Raw genomic sequence first — 14,157 nt, 5'->3', positions numbered from 1 at the left:
CTGAGCCACCAGAGAAGCCCTAGTCCATAGTCATAAGCAATGAGATTCTGAGGCATAGGAGAGGGAGAAGGAGGGATGTTAATATGCACTGAGATGAGAGAGAACTTCCTCAGGTCACTAGTCTCTGATGGCTGTCCACTTACATGAAAGAAATACTATTCTGGCATCAAGTTGGAGACTGCATGCTTTTCTTCTTTGAATCCATCCATTCAAGTATCTACATTCTCTAAATAAAAAATGATTGCTGAATAACTAAATAAATAACTTTATTATGGGCTAGTGACTCTGTTTAAGTAACAAACACCAATAAGAAGAAAATCTTTTATTCTTTTCTTGCTAGTTTTTTTCATGGCAATATATATTTACTTTGGCCCTTATTTCATAAACATTAAAATTCCTTTCAAATTACTATACAGACTCTCTTTAAAAATGGAATAGCTAAAAATGCATGATGGTCAATACATTTCAAGCTAACACTGGGTAGCTTATCACTCATCTTTCACAAATGCAGCTCTAATGTTTGGATTTTAAAAACTCTCTTGAGCAGCAGTGTACTTTCATTCTGAGTCCTTTTATTTAACCAGAGCACACGCACCCATAGGCCACATCAAAGACAAGAAGGCATCAGTGCTCAGACAGGAGTCTCATTCTTGATATAAATGTGTAACAAAAGGCATATTATTCAAATATATTTTATAGCTTATATGTTTGCCTTTATTTTGCAAATACCAGAATAAAAAAAAAAAAACTGTGATGATAGAATCAGATAGTAAAAAGGGTTACAGATAGTAAATCAAAATGCCAGTCACTTATGCCTACATCTTTGTGATTTTGGGTAAGTCACTTACTATCTCTGGACTTAGTTCTTTCATCTTTTTAAAATGTGAAGGTTGGATGAGAGGACCTCCCAGTGGTGTTGATATAGATTTTGAACCATGTTAGTATCTTACTACTTTGAGATAAAAGCATCTTTAAAGTTGTCTGATTCTTTATCTTGTTTAAGATGAAATTACATTTTAGAGAATAAGTGTAAATACTCTACAATGTGAAACATGCCCAAGATTTTCAGTTCTAATTCTCCTAGTGCTTAATTACTGAAATTAATCACTTATCAGCAGCTGGTCTACCCAGTTGCAAATCAGAAGTAAAAATATTTATTATCCCATTTTCACAGAAAATCAGGAAAGATAAATTAGAGAAATTTTAGAGTCTTTGGAAGAAAGTGCTTCCTAAATGCAAAAAAAAAAGAAAAAAATTGCATTACTATCATTCTTATTAGGCAGCAGATATGAGTAATGCAATTTTCCTGTGTATTCTTGTTGGCTGTATCTTCTCAAGGGAATGTATTTGAAAAATAAGTAGAACTATTTCATGGCTAGAGTACTTAAAAAAAAAAAAAGACTTTTCTGAAAAAAAAAAAAAAAAACAACACAATTTTGAAAGTACAGAAAGCAAACTAATGCCATCTCAAATTCCTTGAAGAAGAGATTATACTTTCTGGAGAAAATTGACATAGTGAAATACTTTATATTTATTGTTACTTTTTAAAAATTAATTAATTAATTAATTTTACATTACAACATTGTAGTGGTTTTTGCCATACATTGACTTGAATCTGCCATGGGTTTACATGTGTTCCCCATCCTGAACCCCCCTCCCACCTCCCTCCCCATCCCATCCCTCTGGGTCACCCAAGTGCACCAGCCCCAAGCATCCTGTATCATGCATCAAACCTGGACTGGCGATCCGTTTCACATAGGATAATTTACTTGTTTCAATGCCTTTCTCCCATATCATCCTGCCCTCGCCCTCTCCCAGAGTCCAAAAGACTGTCCGATACATCTGTGTCAAATTACTTTCAAACATTTTATTTCTTCAAGTTTTTGCCACTACTGCTAAGACAGTGACTATACCTGTATGCTTTACAGCCAGACAACTTAAAAATCATTTCTTTTGGTTTAGAAGTACATGAATAGGGTTTCAAATGTCTGAAGTTTTTTTCCACTCCCCCCAAAAAATTGTAGTAGTAATAGATTTTTATAAAAATGTTATTTGAAAGACATTATTTCAACAGGAAATAACTCCCTATTAAACCTTAAAAAATAAAATAGTTAACAGTTTTCTAATGTAGTCAGAAAATTCTCCTTTTAAAGTTAAACAATGAGACTTTCAAATAAAACAATTAATAAGAGATGACTGATGACTTGCTTATAGATTTAAGAAGGACTATCCATTTTTCTTTTAGTGACTAAGCTTATTTAATTCCAAACATCTTAGAATCAAGGGAATAGGACATGTAGTAACTAGCTTCATATTCACAAAATGTTAATGTAGCACAATGAGGCAATAGTCCCAGTAGTTTAAACCCAAATCACATTGTGTTAAATAAGTATCATGGTCCAGTTTTCAATTCTGTTTTCTCTGCATATACAGTTAATGTCTGGCTGAATTTGTATTTACTCTTCAAGATCTAAAAATTAATGCACCAAGTTTTTTTAAATCAGGAATTATTACTGCCTAAAATCCTATGTACCAAAGTGTTTATTCAGTAGATGGCCAGCATTATAGCTTGCATGTGTCCTAGACCAGGTATATATTTTGTGCTTAAGGCTAACTGTTGAAGAGTTCTTACCTCCTTTAACTATTTCTGTAAATATTTGTTTATAGGTATTAATGTTCTTTGATCACATAAAAAGTGAAAGGATTCCTAGGCGTTCATCTGAACCTTTAAGTAAGCTAGGGTTCTGACTATATCTATACAACTCCTCTCTATTTACTTAAGTGTATGTTGATACTTTTACAAAGGCCTAAATTTTGAAGAATTCATGACTTGGTCACCGACAGAGCCAGAATCACAAGTCATGAGCTTCTGTTTGTAGGCTAGGATGTGCTCTTGCATTATTTTTAAGTTTAGCATAGATATTGTCTGATTGAATCTCATCTTACCTATTAAAAGTTATATAGTAAAAACATTAGTCATAGATGAGAGTTCATGTGTATTTACTGAAACATTTTATAGATTCCCCCAAAGTCTGATAAAACTAAACTCAATAGGAAATAAAAATATACCCAAGAGGAGATAACACAGGCAAGCAGTGGTGACTGATCTGCATGTGGGTTAAAATATACTAGGATTCTGTTTGATTTTCCTTGGAGACACTTAAGAGTAGTCTTCTGAAACAGATTTAAATTATAGATTTTGCTAGAGTAAATAGGGCCACACTAGCCTTTTGTTTCACTCTCTTTTAGTTACTGGCTTTTGTATCCCATCTGGATGTCCCTTTGGATTCTTGGACCTTACTTTCAAAATGCACCTACTATCGTTTGCTTTGTAAATTAACACTGAGCCATTTCTGCTATTGTACTATCAACATGAAGATAAAATTTTAAATTTCATACATTTTATACTGGGTTGTAATTTGTTTTCAATATTAAGAAGAGGTGTTTGCTTCTTAATAATAGTGGTCAGTCATAAAGACTAGAACCCAATTCTGTTATCTTGAAATGATGACAGAGTTGATTCATAGACCTATGGCAACAGCAAGAAAAAATTGTGAATAATAAAGGACATCTGAATCTTACTCTTGATTTGTGTAAGCTGGTGATATCGGAAGAGATGTGTTTTTGAATAGAGAAAGATAGGTTAAGATTATTCTAGTATTATTTTTGTTTCTAGACTTTGCATATGTGTCTTGGTCTCATCATCTTTACACCTGCAACTTTACATTTTCATTGCTTTTAGAACTTACTTTGGTGTATGAGGAGAAATGAAAAGAGAAGGTGAAAATACAGGCAACTTTGTATCTTTCTAGCAGTTCTTACAAGTTCCATATGTCACTATTTAAAGAGTACTCTGTACAGATTAGTGATTGTGGATTCTAATCATCAAAGCACCAGGTGAATCATATTGTCAGGCATGTTTAAGAAATGATATACTATCTATTTCACCCCACACACTTATTCTCTTGTTGTAGTTATTTTCATGTTGTTAACCTATTTTGAGGGTTTATAAGCTCCTTGAAGTCACAGAGCATGTCAGTGTTTGCACTTTTAAGGAAGAGAATCCATTGCTCTCACCCTGTGTTAAAAAAGTTAATGAATACACTTGTATTCATTTGTTCATTCAATACAGTTGACCCTTGAACAATATGAGTGTGAACTGTGAGGATCCACTGATCTGCAGATTTTTTTTCAGTAGTAAATACTACATGATGCACTAGGTTGAACCAGCAGATGTGGAGCTGTAGATACAGGAAAACTGTGGCTATGGAAGGCCCACTATTAATTATACATGGGTTTCTGATTGTTGGAGGGTCAGCACTCCTAACCTTTGCACTGTTCAAGGGTCAACTGTATATAATAGTATTCTTTTTAAAAATATGTACCTCTAAGTTAAGGAACACTAGAAAATATACTTCATACTTCTTGCTAGATCTTAAGCAACCAAACATCAGGAATTGTACGCCCTCTTGTTGTTCAGTTGCTCAGTTGTGCCTGACTGTTTGCTACCCCATAGACTGCAGCACACTAGGCCTCCCTGTCCTTCACTAGCTCCCTGAATTTGCTCAAACTCATGTCCATCGAGTCAATGATGCCATCCAACCATCTCATCCTCTGTCGTCCCCTTCTCCTCCTGCCCTCAATCTTTCTGAGCATCAGGGTCTTTTCTAATGAGACAGCTCTTTGCATCAGGTGGCCAAAGTATTGGAGCTTCACCTTCAGTCCTTCCAAGGAATATTCAGGGTTGCCTTACTGATATGTATTTATGAGAGGGAACTGTCCCTCTCATAAACACTTTTGCATGGATGGACTTTAGATCTGAGTGAATCTGGGCCTAATTCCTTGGACCTGGTAGGCTGCAGTAGTAAGCAAGCTATGAACTTGTGCTGCACATTTACGTCCTTTAGACAAAAGATGTTTTATAAGACAAGAGCCATTTACCTAACCAACTTATTTTGTCTCCTTTGTCAATCAAAATAATCAACTGCAAGGACTGTAAAACATAACTGATGTATTCAAATTATTTTCAAATAATTTCTAAGTAACAAGAAAGAATGAAAATATCCCTCCATGTTATGAACTGGAGTGGTTAGACACCTAAAGAAGCTAAATCATCTCTAGTTTGGCTTTTTTACAAAGGTCTCTTCAGATGGTGATTTCCATGTTAAAAAACAACTATTTATTCAAAGAGGAAAGGTGTATAGAGTCTCCATGATGAAGAGACCTCCTGCAGAGTAACCTTAAAGAGAAAAAAAAGACTAAATACTAAGCAACGTTTCCTTGCTTGGAAAAGAAAATTCTCTGACAGTGTTCTTGTATTCTTTGTCTTCCCCCAAAATTATGACCTGAGGCCAGTAGGAACAGAATGGAGAATTAAGTGCACAATTACCAAATTGCCCCTTCAAAAGGTATTTCACCAACCACTACAAAAAGTCACTCAACTGAAGGAAGTATTTTAAAAATTCACCTAGAAATAATAGCAAAGTAATTAGCAAAGTTTTGCATTCTGTATATGTCTTTCTTTATCAATGTATTTTTTAAAAAACCGTGTTAGCCATTACAAAGCTATTGTTCATTCCTATGGTTCTAGGACAATAGGGGTAGGAATCAAGACCAAGTGATAAGAGTCCCCAGTACTCTTTCCATGAAGTCATCACACTCCAGACTCATTGGAAAACTACTGATTTTCTTGGATCAGTTTAATCCAACCCAGAATTCTCTGGCTTCTGGAACCTCCTGAGACTTTCAGAGGGGTTAGCACTATTGTTCTCAACCCTAAACTGTTCATCAGAATCACCCAGAGAGTCATCCAGGGAGCTGTAAAGGTGTATAGATAATGTGATACTTCTTCCAGACATTGATGATTCACTTGTGGTGGGACCCCTATTAAGTGCTTTCTAAAAGATGCTCAGGAAGTTCTGATGTGCAGCAAATGGCTGAAGATGACTTATTTGGATATTTCCTGACCAATTTTACAGAGCTCAAACATAAGGATGTGGGTAGGGGTGGTGGGCATCTCAAGAGCTGTAAGTAATAACACCATATTGTAAATATATAAAATGGTGTCAGAGTAGTCTGAAACAATTTACTCCCTTTGTATCTGAGATTTCTAAATCCAGCAAGCACATGGGATATTATTCAAAAACAATGTCATTAAGAATTTGACTGCCAGGAAATGCTTGAACACATACAAACTGTCACTGGGTCTGATCCCAACAGATGTCCCTTTTAGACACCTGTTGGAGTGAACTGTGCCACTGACCCTTTAAATGGGATGGCGTTTTAATTTTCCAGAAGCAGGGACCCAGTTGGAATGCTAGAAATGCACATTTGTTGCTTATGTTCCATTCTAGTAAACCATCTCCTGAAGTATTATGTCAATCTCTTGATTGTGTAGTTAATAAGTCTACAAATAGCATTCAGATTGACTAGCAGTCTTATTTATAGAGGTGTAATGGAAGGAGTTGATTTCCCATAATCAGCTAATAAGGAGAAGCAATGTTATTTTTACCTTCTCATGAGTCTTTCAAGAATTGATGTGTGAAAAACCAGAACTGTCTTCATAAACTGGAAACTGTTGAAAGCTCACCTAGAAAGCTATTTCACATTTCTCCCAAGTGGCGAGTCTGAATTTGTGTTTGATTACAATGGAATAGCTAACATGTTAGCACAGCTTAACACCAAACCTGCCTGTGGATGAGTCTTTCCAAAACCCAATATAAACAAGCTGTGTTAGTATCACTATTTCAGGCACGTTCATCATGTCTATCTATAGCATACTACTGAATCAGGTACTGCCTGGTTGAAGGTCATGGATTACACATAGCTATTCAAATACTTTATTTTTGAGACAGCTGAATTACTCCCTGACCTGACTTTAGTGAGTGGGAGGATCATCTTTATGCCTTCCTGCCCTTTCTAAAAATAGTAGGGCCTTTTAACAAGGAGATATTTTAAGCAGCTCATATTCACTTGTCTCATCAGGAGACACTTATTTTGGCCACTTGCAGGCGTCCAATTTGCCTGTCCGAAGAGTTAGACTATTGAAGGCTAGTCTGTGCTCCTCCACACCACTCATATAAGAAACTGGCAAGCCTAAAGACACTGGGATTACTAGCTGAGAGTCAGTGGGTAATCACAAACGAAGGGAAGACACTTTTTAGGAATGTGAATATGCTTCTGAAACCATCCATTTCAGATATTTCCACATCAGTCCTCAGCTTTTTGGATCTGTTTTCATAAAACCTGGCTGTGACTGCACTCCAAAGACCTCAATGATCTTGCCGCTTTTAATAAATATTAATAGGAGCCACTGCCAGCCTGTGGATAAGGGAACCTAATGAGAAACTGCCATCCAAAACCTGAACGGCAAAAAAAAAAAACAAGCAAAACCAAACAATCCAAAACAAAACCAAAAAAGAACAACACAAACAATCTGTGCTCATAAGAAGACGCGTAGAAAAAACACCAAGATGTAACTTTGATTTGATAACTGGATTTATCAGTCACAAGACTGGCATGCAGTGGGTACTTTGTATTTTTCTACTTTGAAAAAACAAGCTCAAATCTAGGTTATTCTGCACAACTGGGACCAAAAAAAAATTATGAGTGTGAGAAAACGCAGACTCTAAATGCAAGATGGAATTTAAGCAGGTAAACCCTGTTTCACAGTCATGTCATTCCGGTACAGTTGTACGTGGTACTCGTGTTTGCACCTCTAAGAAATTTCCATTTTTTCGCATCAAAAACTCCAGATATGAAGCTGAAGCTGCTTTCTTCGCCAACCTGAAGCTGTCTGATTTCAACATCATTGACACCCTTGGAGTTGGAGGTTTCGGACGAGTAGAACTGGTAGGTAATCATTCTTTAAATGCTTTTGAAAGTCCTGTCTTCTTTTTTAAATTTTTTTCTCCTAAAGATTCTTTTTTCTTCTCTATCTAATCACTCATTACTCTTGTTCCTAAATCCGTACCAATACTTTCATATCGGCATATCAGAGTTTTCAACAAAGTGAACTATATTCTGTACTCATTAAACAAAAAATAAACATCAATTTCCTTTTTAGAAAACTTCTTCATAATAAATGAAAGGTAAACACATATACTTAATGAGGAGTCATAAAGCACTTTTTACCCAGCTGACACTCTATGATCTTTATTTACTTCCTAAGTTCTGAGCAGTGCTCACTAACTTAATTATGCACTCTGTAATCATAATAATTAAAATATAAATGTATATATATATAAATGAAGATGAGGTATATTTACATGTAGTATATACCTATGCATATAACATACTTATTCTCACCACTGCTTTAAAAATTAAGTAAATGGTATAGTTAATCTGTGATTCTGTAGTTAAATACCTATTGAGATTACAGTTCATATATATATAACTGTATTAGATAATATGGTTTGAATATTTTATATATTTCACACACATTTCTAGTTTATGTACACACAGAACTAAGTGTTAAGATGAAGAAGACATTTTGATACAAGTTTATACATTAAACACATTGCATCAGTATGGAGTAAACCAAATGAAAGCATGTTCTATTGTGTCTGTTTAAAATATAAATTTAAAAACTGACACATTGCAACAAAAACTAGAAAAAAAAAATGTATTCTAGTTGCTGCATTCCAGACTGTGTAGATAAAACCGTATTTGAGAATTCGATTAATGTCCACCTCTCCTGAACGTGGAGGAGCCCCTGATATTAGACACCAGTACAGTATGTTAGGAACTCCCTGAGACTGTGTACAGTTCAGTAAATAGTTACTGTTGCCGTCAGATGACAGGAGAAATCCCCTTCCATAAAAGCAGTTTGATCCAGTGCTATTTTTTATGTTTGTCCATTTGTGCTGCAGCAGGGATTTTTGAGTTGGATAGGCACAACTATGTTATTTACCTAAATATTAGACAAGAAGTGTTTAGAGCCATAAGGTATTGCATTGAACTTGCATTATGCTTCCCTTAACACTGGCTGGAGATACTACAGTAATACTGCTTCTGACTTCACTCCTGACTTCATACTGTGCCTCTGGGGATCAAATATTTTCAGTTATAGGAGTAAAAATCAAGTAAGGGCCTAGGAAAAAAACCTCTTTCTTTTCTGAACCCTGCTAAATTAATGCAATCTTAGATTTATTTTTCAAAAATATTGATTTTGTGATGAAATATAACTTCATATAGCTGGTAAAGACTTAATGACAGTGTTATACATGAACATCTTTGCACTGGGGAGTGTTGGGACATAGAGCATAGAACATAACGCTCCTAATCATGAAGTGTTTATTGTCTGGTGTGTTTGTTTATATTGTTCTTTGTGTCTAAACCCCTCTATGAAACAGCATAAAGGACAGAATCTCCTTGATATTAATTTTATGACTCTTATAGTTTCTTCAATATTATTTTTTAAAGACTTTGTACAACAAAAGAGCTGTTGACCATAAAAATATCAACATTATAACTGTGGTCTCCTAAGAGGTCTGATAACTTCAAACTGGGAGCCTTTGAGTTACCAGTGAGATCTTTTATGAAATACAAGAATTTACTTAGGATTTTTGAAATATTAGAAATCACTTAAAGACACTGAAACCCCTTCAAGCTGCATAATCAAATGCCAAGCTGATAGTGGAAAACTTCTAGAAAATTCCCTCAAAAATGCGAGGAGGCACAAACCACCACCCAGCTAAGGAAGGTTTAAAGTGGACAGTTGGTAAGGAACCCACCTGCCAATGCAGGAGACTCAAGAGACACAAGTTCAATCCCTGGGTCAGGAAGATCCCCTAGAGATGGAAACGGCAACCCACCTCCAGTAATTTTGCCTGGAATATCCCATGGGCAGAGGAGCCTGTCCATGGGGCTACAGTTGGCTACAGCCCCCAGTGGGGCTACAGTCCACAGGGTAGCAGAGAGTCAGTCAGGACTCTGCTACCTGAACACACATGCACATCCACACAAAGTAGACATATTAAAGGTACCGCAGTTTAAAAAGAGAAAATTTATATGTATTTGTATGCAAGTGCATGGTTGAGTACATACCCATTTATAATCTTCATCCCAGGAGGGAAATCGGAAGTAGTTCACCCTTTCTTCTCATGGATATTATATTTCACACTTTTACACAAATGTTTGTAGACTAATGGAAATCATATAGGTTATAAGTAGGTATAACTAGTATATCCCAGGTAGAAGGGTATGTCCTTAACCTTTGAAGTGACATCATCTTGTGTGATCTTGCACTTCCCAGAACAAGTGGGATAATCCAACTCTCCAAGTTATCTTCACTGTTCAATGTAGACTAGCCATTTCAGTGATCACTATTACCCTAGAATCTACTACCCCAGTTCTTTCCACTTACTAACTATCCTATAATATTAATTACTGGGTATGAAAAATATTCTTCTCTGTGATGGTTCATTTTTACATGTATTTGGTGATTCCAAAATTAGGAGCTTGACCTCAACCCTTTGACTGCAATTACACATGCTGTTGTCATAGCTGATGATAGGGAATCATGGTGAGGACACTGGTGATCAACCCAGGAGACTGTAGTGTCCCATTAGAGTAGGACTCACACCCTTTATAGGTAGGAGGCAGGTTTAGATAGAGCCCAGTTCTGTTGTGATTACAGAATTTTCCCCTTCACTCCTCTCTACAAATGGTGCATGTGAGATATTTCTGTTGATTTTATAGAGTGCTATTTTTACGCAGTATATCCTTCACATGAACTCATTTTATATATGTATACAGAGTAATACACATGTTACTGAACCACGAAAGACACTGGGATTCTTGGTCTCCAGACGAGAAGAATTCAATCTGGGACTAAAGACGAGGCTTGATCACTCAGAGCTTTTGTGTAATAGAGTTTTATTAAAGTATAAAAGGGATAGAGAAAGCTTCTGACATAGACATCAGAAGGGGGCAGAAAGAGTGCCCCCTTGCCAGTGTTAGCAATGGAGTGATATACTTTTTAACTACTTATTACAGTGAATCAAAAGAATGTCTGGAGGTTGTAAAGGCCTCACTAGACCCACACCCATAATTTACATTTTAAGATAACAGGATTAGCCAGAAGGTTTTTTTCCCAGACACTATCCTCAAGCAGGATACATTATTGTTATATAAGCCTTAGGAATGTAGAGAGGAAAAAAGTTTGTCCTTTCCTCCTCCTTGAGAATTCCAGACCCTTCTCTCCTTGGGGACACTCGGACTTCTTATCAACCTGCCCAGGGCTCTCTCATTCCCCCCTTTTCTTTTAGGAGAATCATGTTGCCAAGGGAAAGGGGCATCATTTTCATGTTCCATAAATACTTCCTGATGTCTAGGGGCATGGTCCCTAAATTGTTAAGGCAACATATTCTCCTAACCCTCAAATTGAGGGTCTCTGATCCAGGGGCCCCAAGTAATGGAGATTGTGGCATGCATAGGAGCTTGGTCAACCATTTGTAACTTAAAAGCTTTTAGACTTTTAGAAAACCCCATTATACAGTTACAGATGTAAGGCAAAATAGTCATTAAACCAAGTTAAAATCAAAATGAAAAGTCACATTATGCCCATAGTTACATCAGTCCATCTTAGGATTGTTAGATGTCATCACAGAGTTGAAGAAAGTCCTTTCCTTGAAGTGGAGAAACCCACCATGGGAAATCTTCCACTAGAGGCAGGGAGTGCTCTGCGGACCCAGCAATTAGAGCGATTGTGGAATGTGGGGTAGGAATGAGCCAGGACAGGAAGGCGTTGTCTTGAGGGGCAAACAGCAGACTCAGGAGTTTTGGAGTTAGCAGAAGTAGACTCACATAGATTATCAGGCCCATCTGAAAAGTACAAAGTCAGAGCATAGAAAGTAAAGACATAAAATGACATCTGTTTTTGGTCAGGGTGCCACCTCTTAACTCAGGTATGATGCACCCACAAATCAATTCCTGGAACTTTGACAACTGTGGGAGAAGAAAGAATAACCTGCTAAGGGCCTTCCCAGAGGGGCTTGAGAGGTTGGCCCCCAGGTCCCAATGTTTTTATCAGGACCTTGGTTCCTGGCCCAAATAGAGGCTTGCTTGACTCAGAAGCTGGGTCAGCAGTCACCTCTTAGAATTCCTTTAACGCCTGTTGAAAAGCTGAGAGCTGAGTTACATAATTAGTTAATTCCATGGCTTTAGGAAAACTTTTCCATTGAGCATTTTCAGGAATTAGTAATCGGCCATCCGCAGACTGTAACCATCCTTTATCAGCAATCTTTGCTCCCCTTTTCTCATCTCTCTCTAATTCTTCCTCAGTATATTGTGGTTTTTCCTGTTCTATAGGACCTGTCCAGATCAAAGGTGTCTACAGTGAAGGGGTTTCATAAAGTGCTGCTTTTCTGGCTTGACAGTCAGCCAACTGATTACCTTTGGCTACTTTACTCCCATCTCTGTCGTGTCCTTTGCAATGCATAACAGCTACTTCTTTAGGACAATGTACAGCAGTTAAAATTCTCTCGATCTCTTTAAAATGTTTAATACGTTTTCCTGTTGCTGTTTTAAACTGTCTTTCTTTCCATATAGCACCATGAGCATGTAAAGTCAAATAAGCATACTTAGAATCAGCGTAGATATCTACTAGTTGCCCTTTGCTTAACTCTAGAGCTCAGGTCAGAGCCACAAGCTCTGTTAACTGAGCACTGATTCCCTGGGAGAGAGATTTTGCTTCTAAAACCTGTTCAGCCATCACCATGGCATAACCTGCTTTACGCTTTCCATCCCGAACAAAAGAACTACCATCTGCAAATATTTCCATTTCATGATTGTCTAATAGGGTATCCATTAGATCCTCCTGAGCTGCATAGTTTAAAGTTAGAAACTGGGAACAGTCATGATCAGGTGTTTCATTTTCCTTCTCAGGAAGGAAAGTGGCAGGATTTAAATTTCCACATACTTTAAGCTTTGTCATTGGTCCTTCTAACAACAATGACTGATATTTAAGAAGCCTACTGTTTGTCATTCAAGTATTAACCTTAGAGTTTAAGATTCCACTCACATCATGAGAAGTCAGTATAGTTTCATCCATTCCTTAACCTCGGGCTTCAGTGGATACTGCTTCTTATGTGGAAATAAGTGCTGGTCTTTGAGCTTGACAACTATAGGAATAGCATTTTGTGCTTGACCCGCAGATTTCCATCAGCCCATCTAGGATTGGCATTTTGTTCAATTAAAGGGAGAGAAAGGGAGGGCTCCATATTCATGAAAACAGGGGAATGGACCTTGCTCAGTATACCCCTCCCCAAAAGGGGGGAGGAAGACTCTGGCATGATCAGAAACTCATGTGAAAATAGCAGAGTCCCAGTTACAGCTTAAAGAACAATCTTTTGGCTTGTCCAGACAGTCCCACTATGGAAGCAGATTGGGAAGAAAGTGGGCCAGGGGCTTCAGTAAGCACAGAGAAAGTTGCCCCAATATCTAAAAGGAAATCGACGGGTTGGCCCCCCACAGTTATTAATACCTGAGGTTCCTCAGGTGTAATTAGGATGGGAGCTTGTGTGGGGACCCCCGGGCATCTTCAGTCCTGACCCCTGAAACCGATGCTTCTGAGGGCAGTCTCTCCTCCAGTGTGGTCCCTTGTAGACCAAACATGGAGCCGGGGTGGCTTAGATGCCTGAGGGCAATCCCGCTTGAGGTGCCCCTCCTTTCCACAATAATAGCCGGCCCATCCTTTTTCACCTGGGTCCCTCTGGGCGTTTTTCTCAGGCTGTTTAAGAATGGTTCTTACAGCCATTATGAGGGCTTCCACCCGTTCCTTTGTCTTTTTCTGCCTTTCTTTCTTTTCCTCATGTTCCCTACTGTAATAGACTGTTTGGGCCAGTTGCAACAGATCAGCCAAAGACTGATTTGGTCCATACGCCTGTTTTAATAGCTTATGGTGGATATCTGGAGCCAACTGAGTGAGAAATCTATCTTTTAAGATCACTCTTTCCTCTTCACTTTCGGGATCAATCTCAGTGAATCTGTAAAGGGCTTCTCTCAGTCTGTCTAGGATTAACCAGGAGCTTCCTTCGCCTCCTGTTCTATGTTTGCCAATTTGGCATAGTTTAAAGTCTTGGCATGCGCTTGCCTGAGTCCTTCAAGACTACATCTGACAAAATGACTGGTCCCATCTTCCTTTAGCCATATTAT

General features: G+C 37.6%; 1 protein-coding gene and 1 long non-coding RNA gene across 5 annotated transcripts in view; one reads left to right on the top strand and one right to left on the bottom strand.

Annotated features, from left to right (window-relative positions):
• The window catches only part of LOC139036024 (uncharacterized), a 139,523-nt gene that overhangs the window by 18,865 nt on the left and 106,501 nt on the right, over positions 1 to 14,157 (bottom strand). The window contains exon 4 of one of the 2 annotated variants that reach the window (XR_011488707.1): positions 10,862 to 11,826. The exons of the other annotated variant lie outside the window; for it this stretch is intronic. This is a non-coding gene — a long non-coding RNA (uncharacterized lncRNA). Of the gene's footprint in view, positions 1 to 10,861; positions 11,827 to 14,157 lie in introns of those variants that run through there. 2 annotated transcript variants of the gene reach the window in all.
• PRKG1 (protein kinase cGMP-dependent 1) overlaps positions 1 to 14,157 on the top strand; it is a 1,335,516-nt gene that overhangs the window by 1,271,868 nt on the left and 49,491 nt on the right. For 2 of the 3 annotated variants that reach the window (XM_070470571.1, XM_070470570.1), the window contains exon 10: positions 7,755 to 7,851. In XM_070470571.1, the coding sequence (XP_070326672.1) occupies positions 7,755 to 7,851 (97 nt within the window). Of the gene's footprint in view, positions 1 to 7,532; positions 7,654 to 7,754; positions 7,852 to 14,157 lie in introns of those variants that run through there. The other variant, XM_020889075.2, reaches the window with a different exon arrangement.

The sequence above is a fragment of the Odocoileus virginianus genome, chromosome 7 (assembly GCF_023699985.2).
Source record: "Odocoileus virginianus isolate 20LAN1187 ecotype Illinois chromosome 7, Ovbor_1.2, whole genome shotgun sequence".
Classification (NCBI taxonomy): domain Eukaryota; kingdom Metazoa; phylum Chordata; class Mammalia; order Artiodactyla; family Cervidae; genus Odocoileus; species Odocoileus virginianus.
This window is presented reverse-complemented; position numbering and strand designations above follow the sequence as displayed.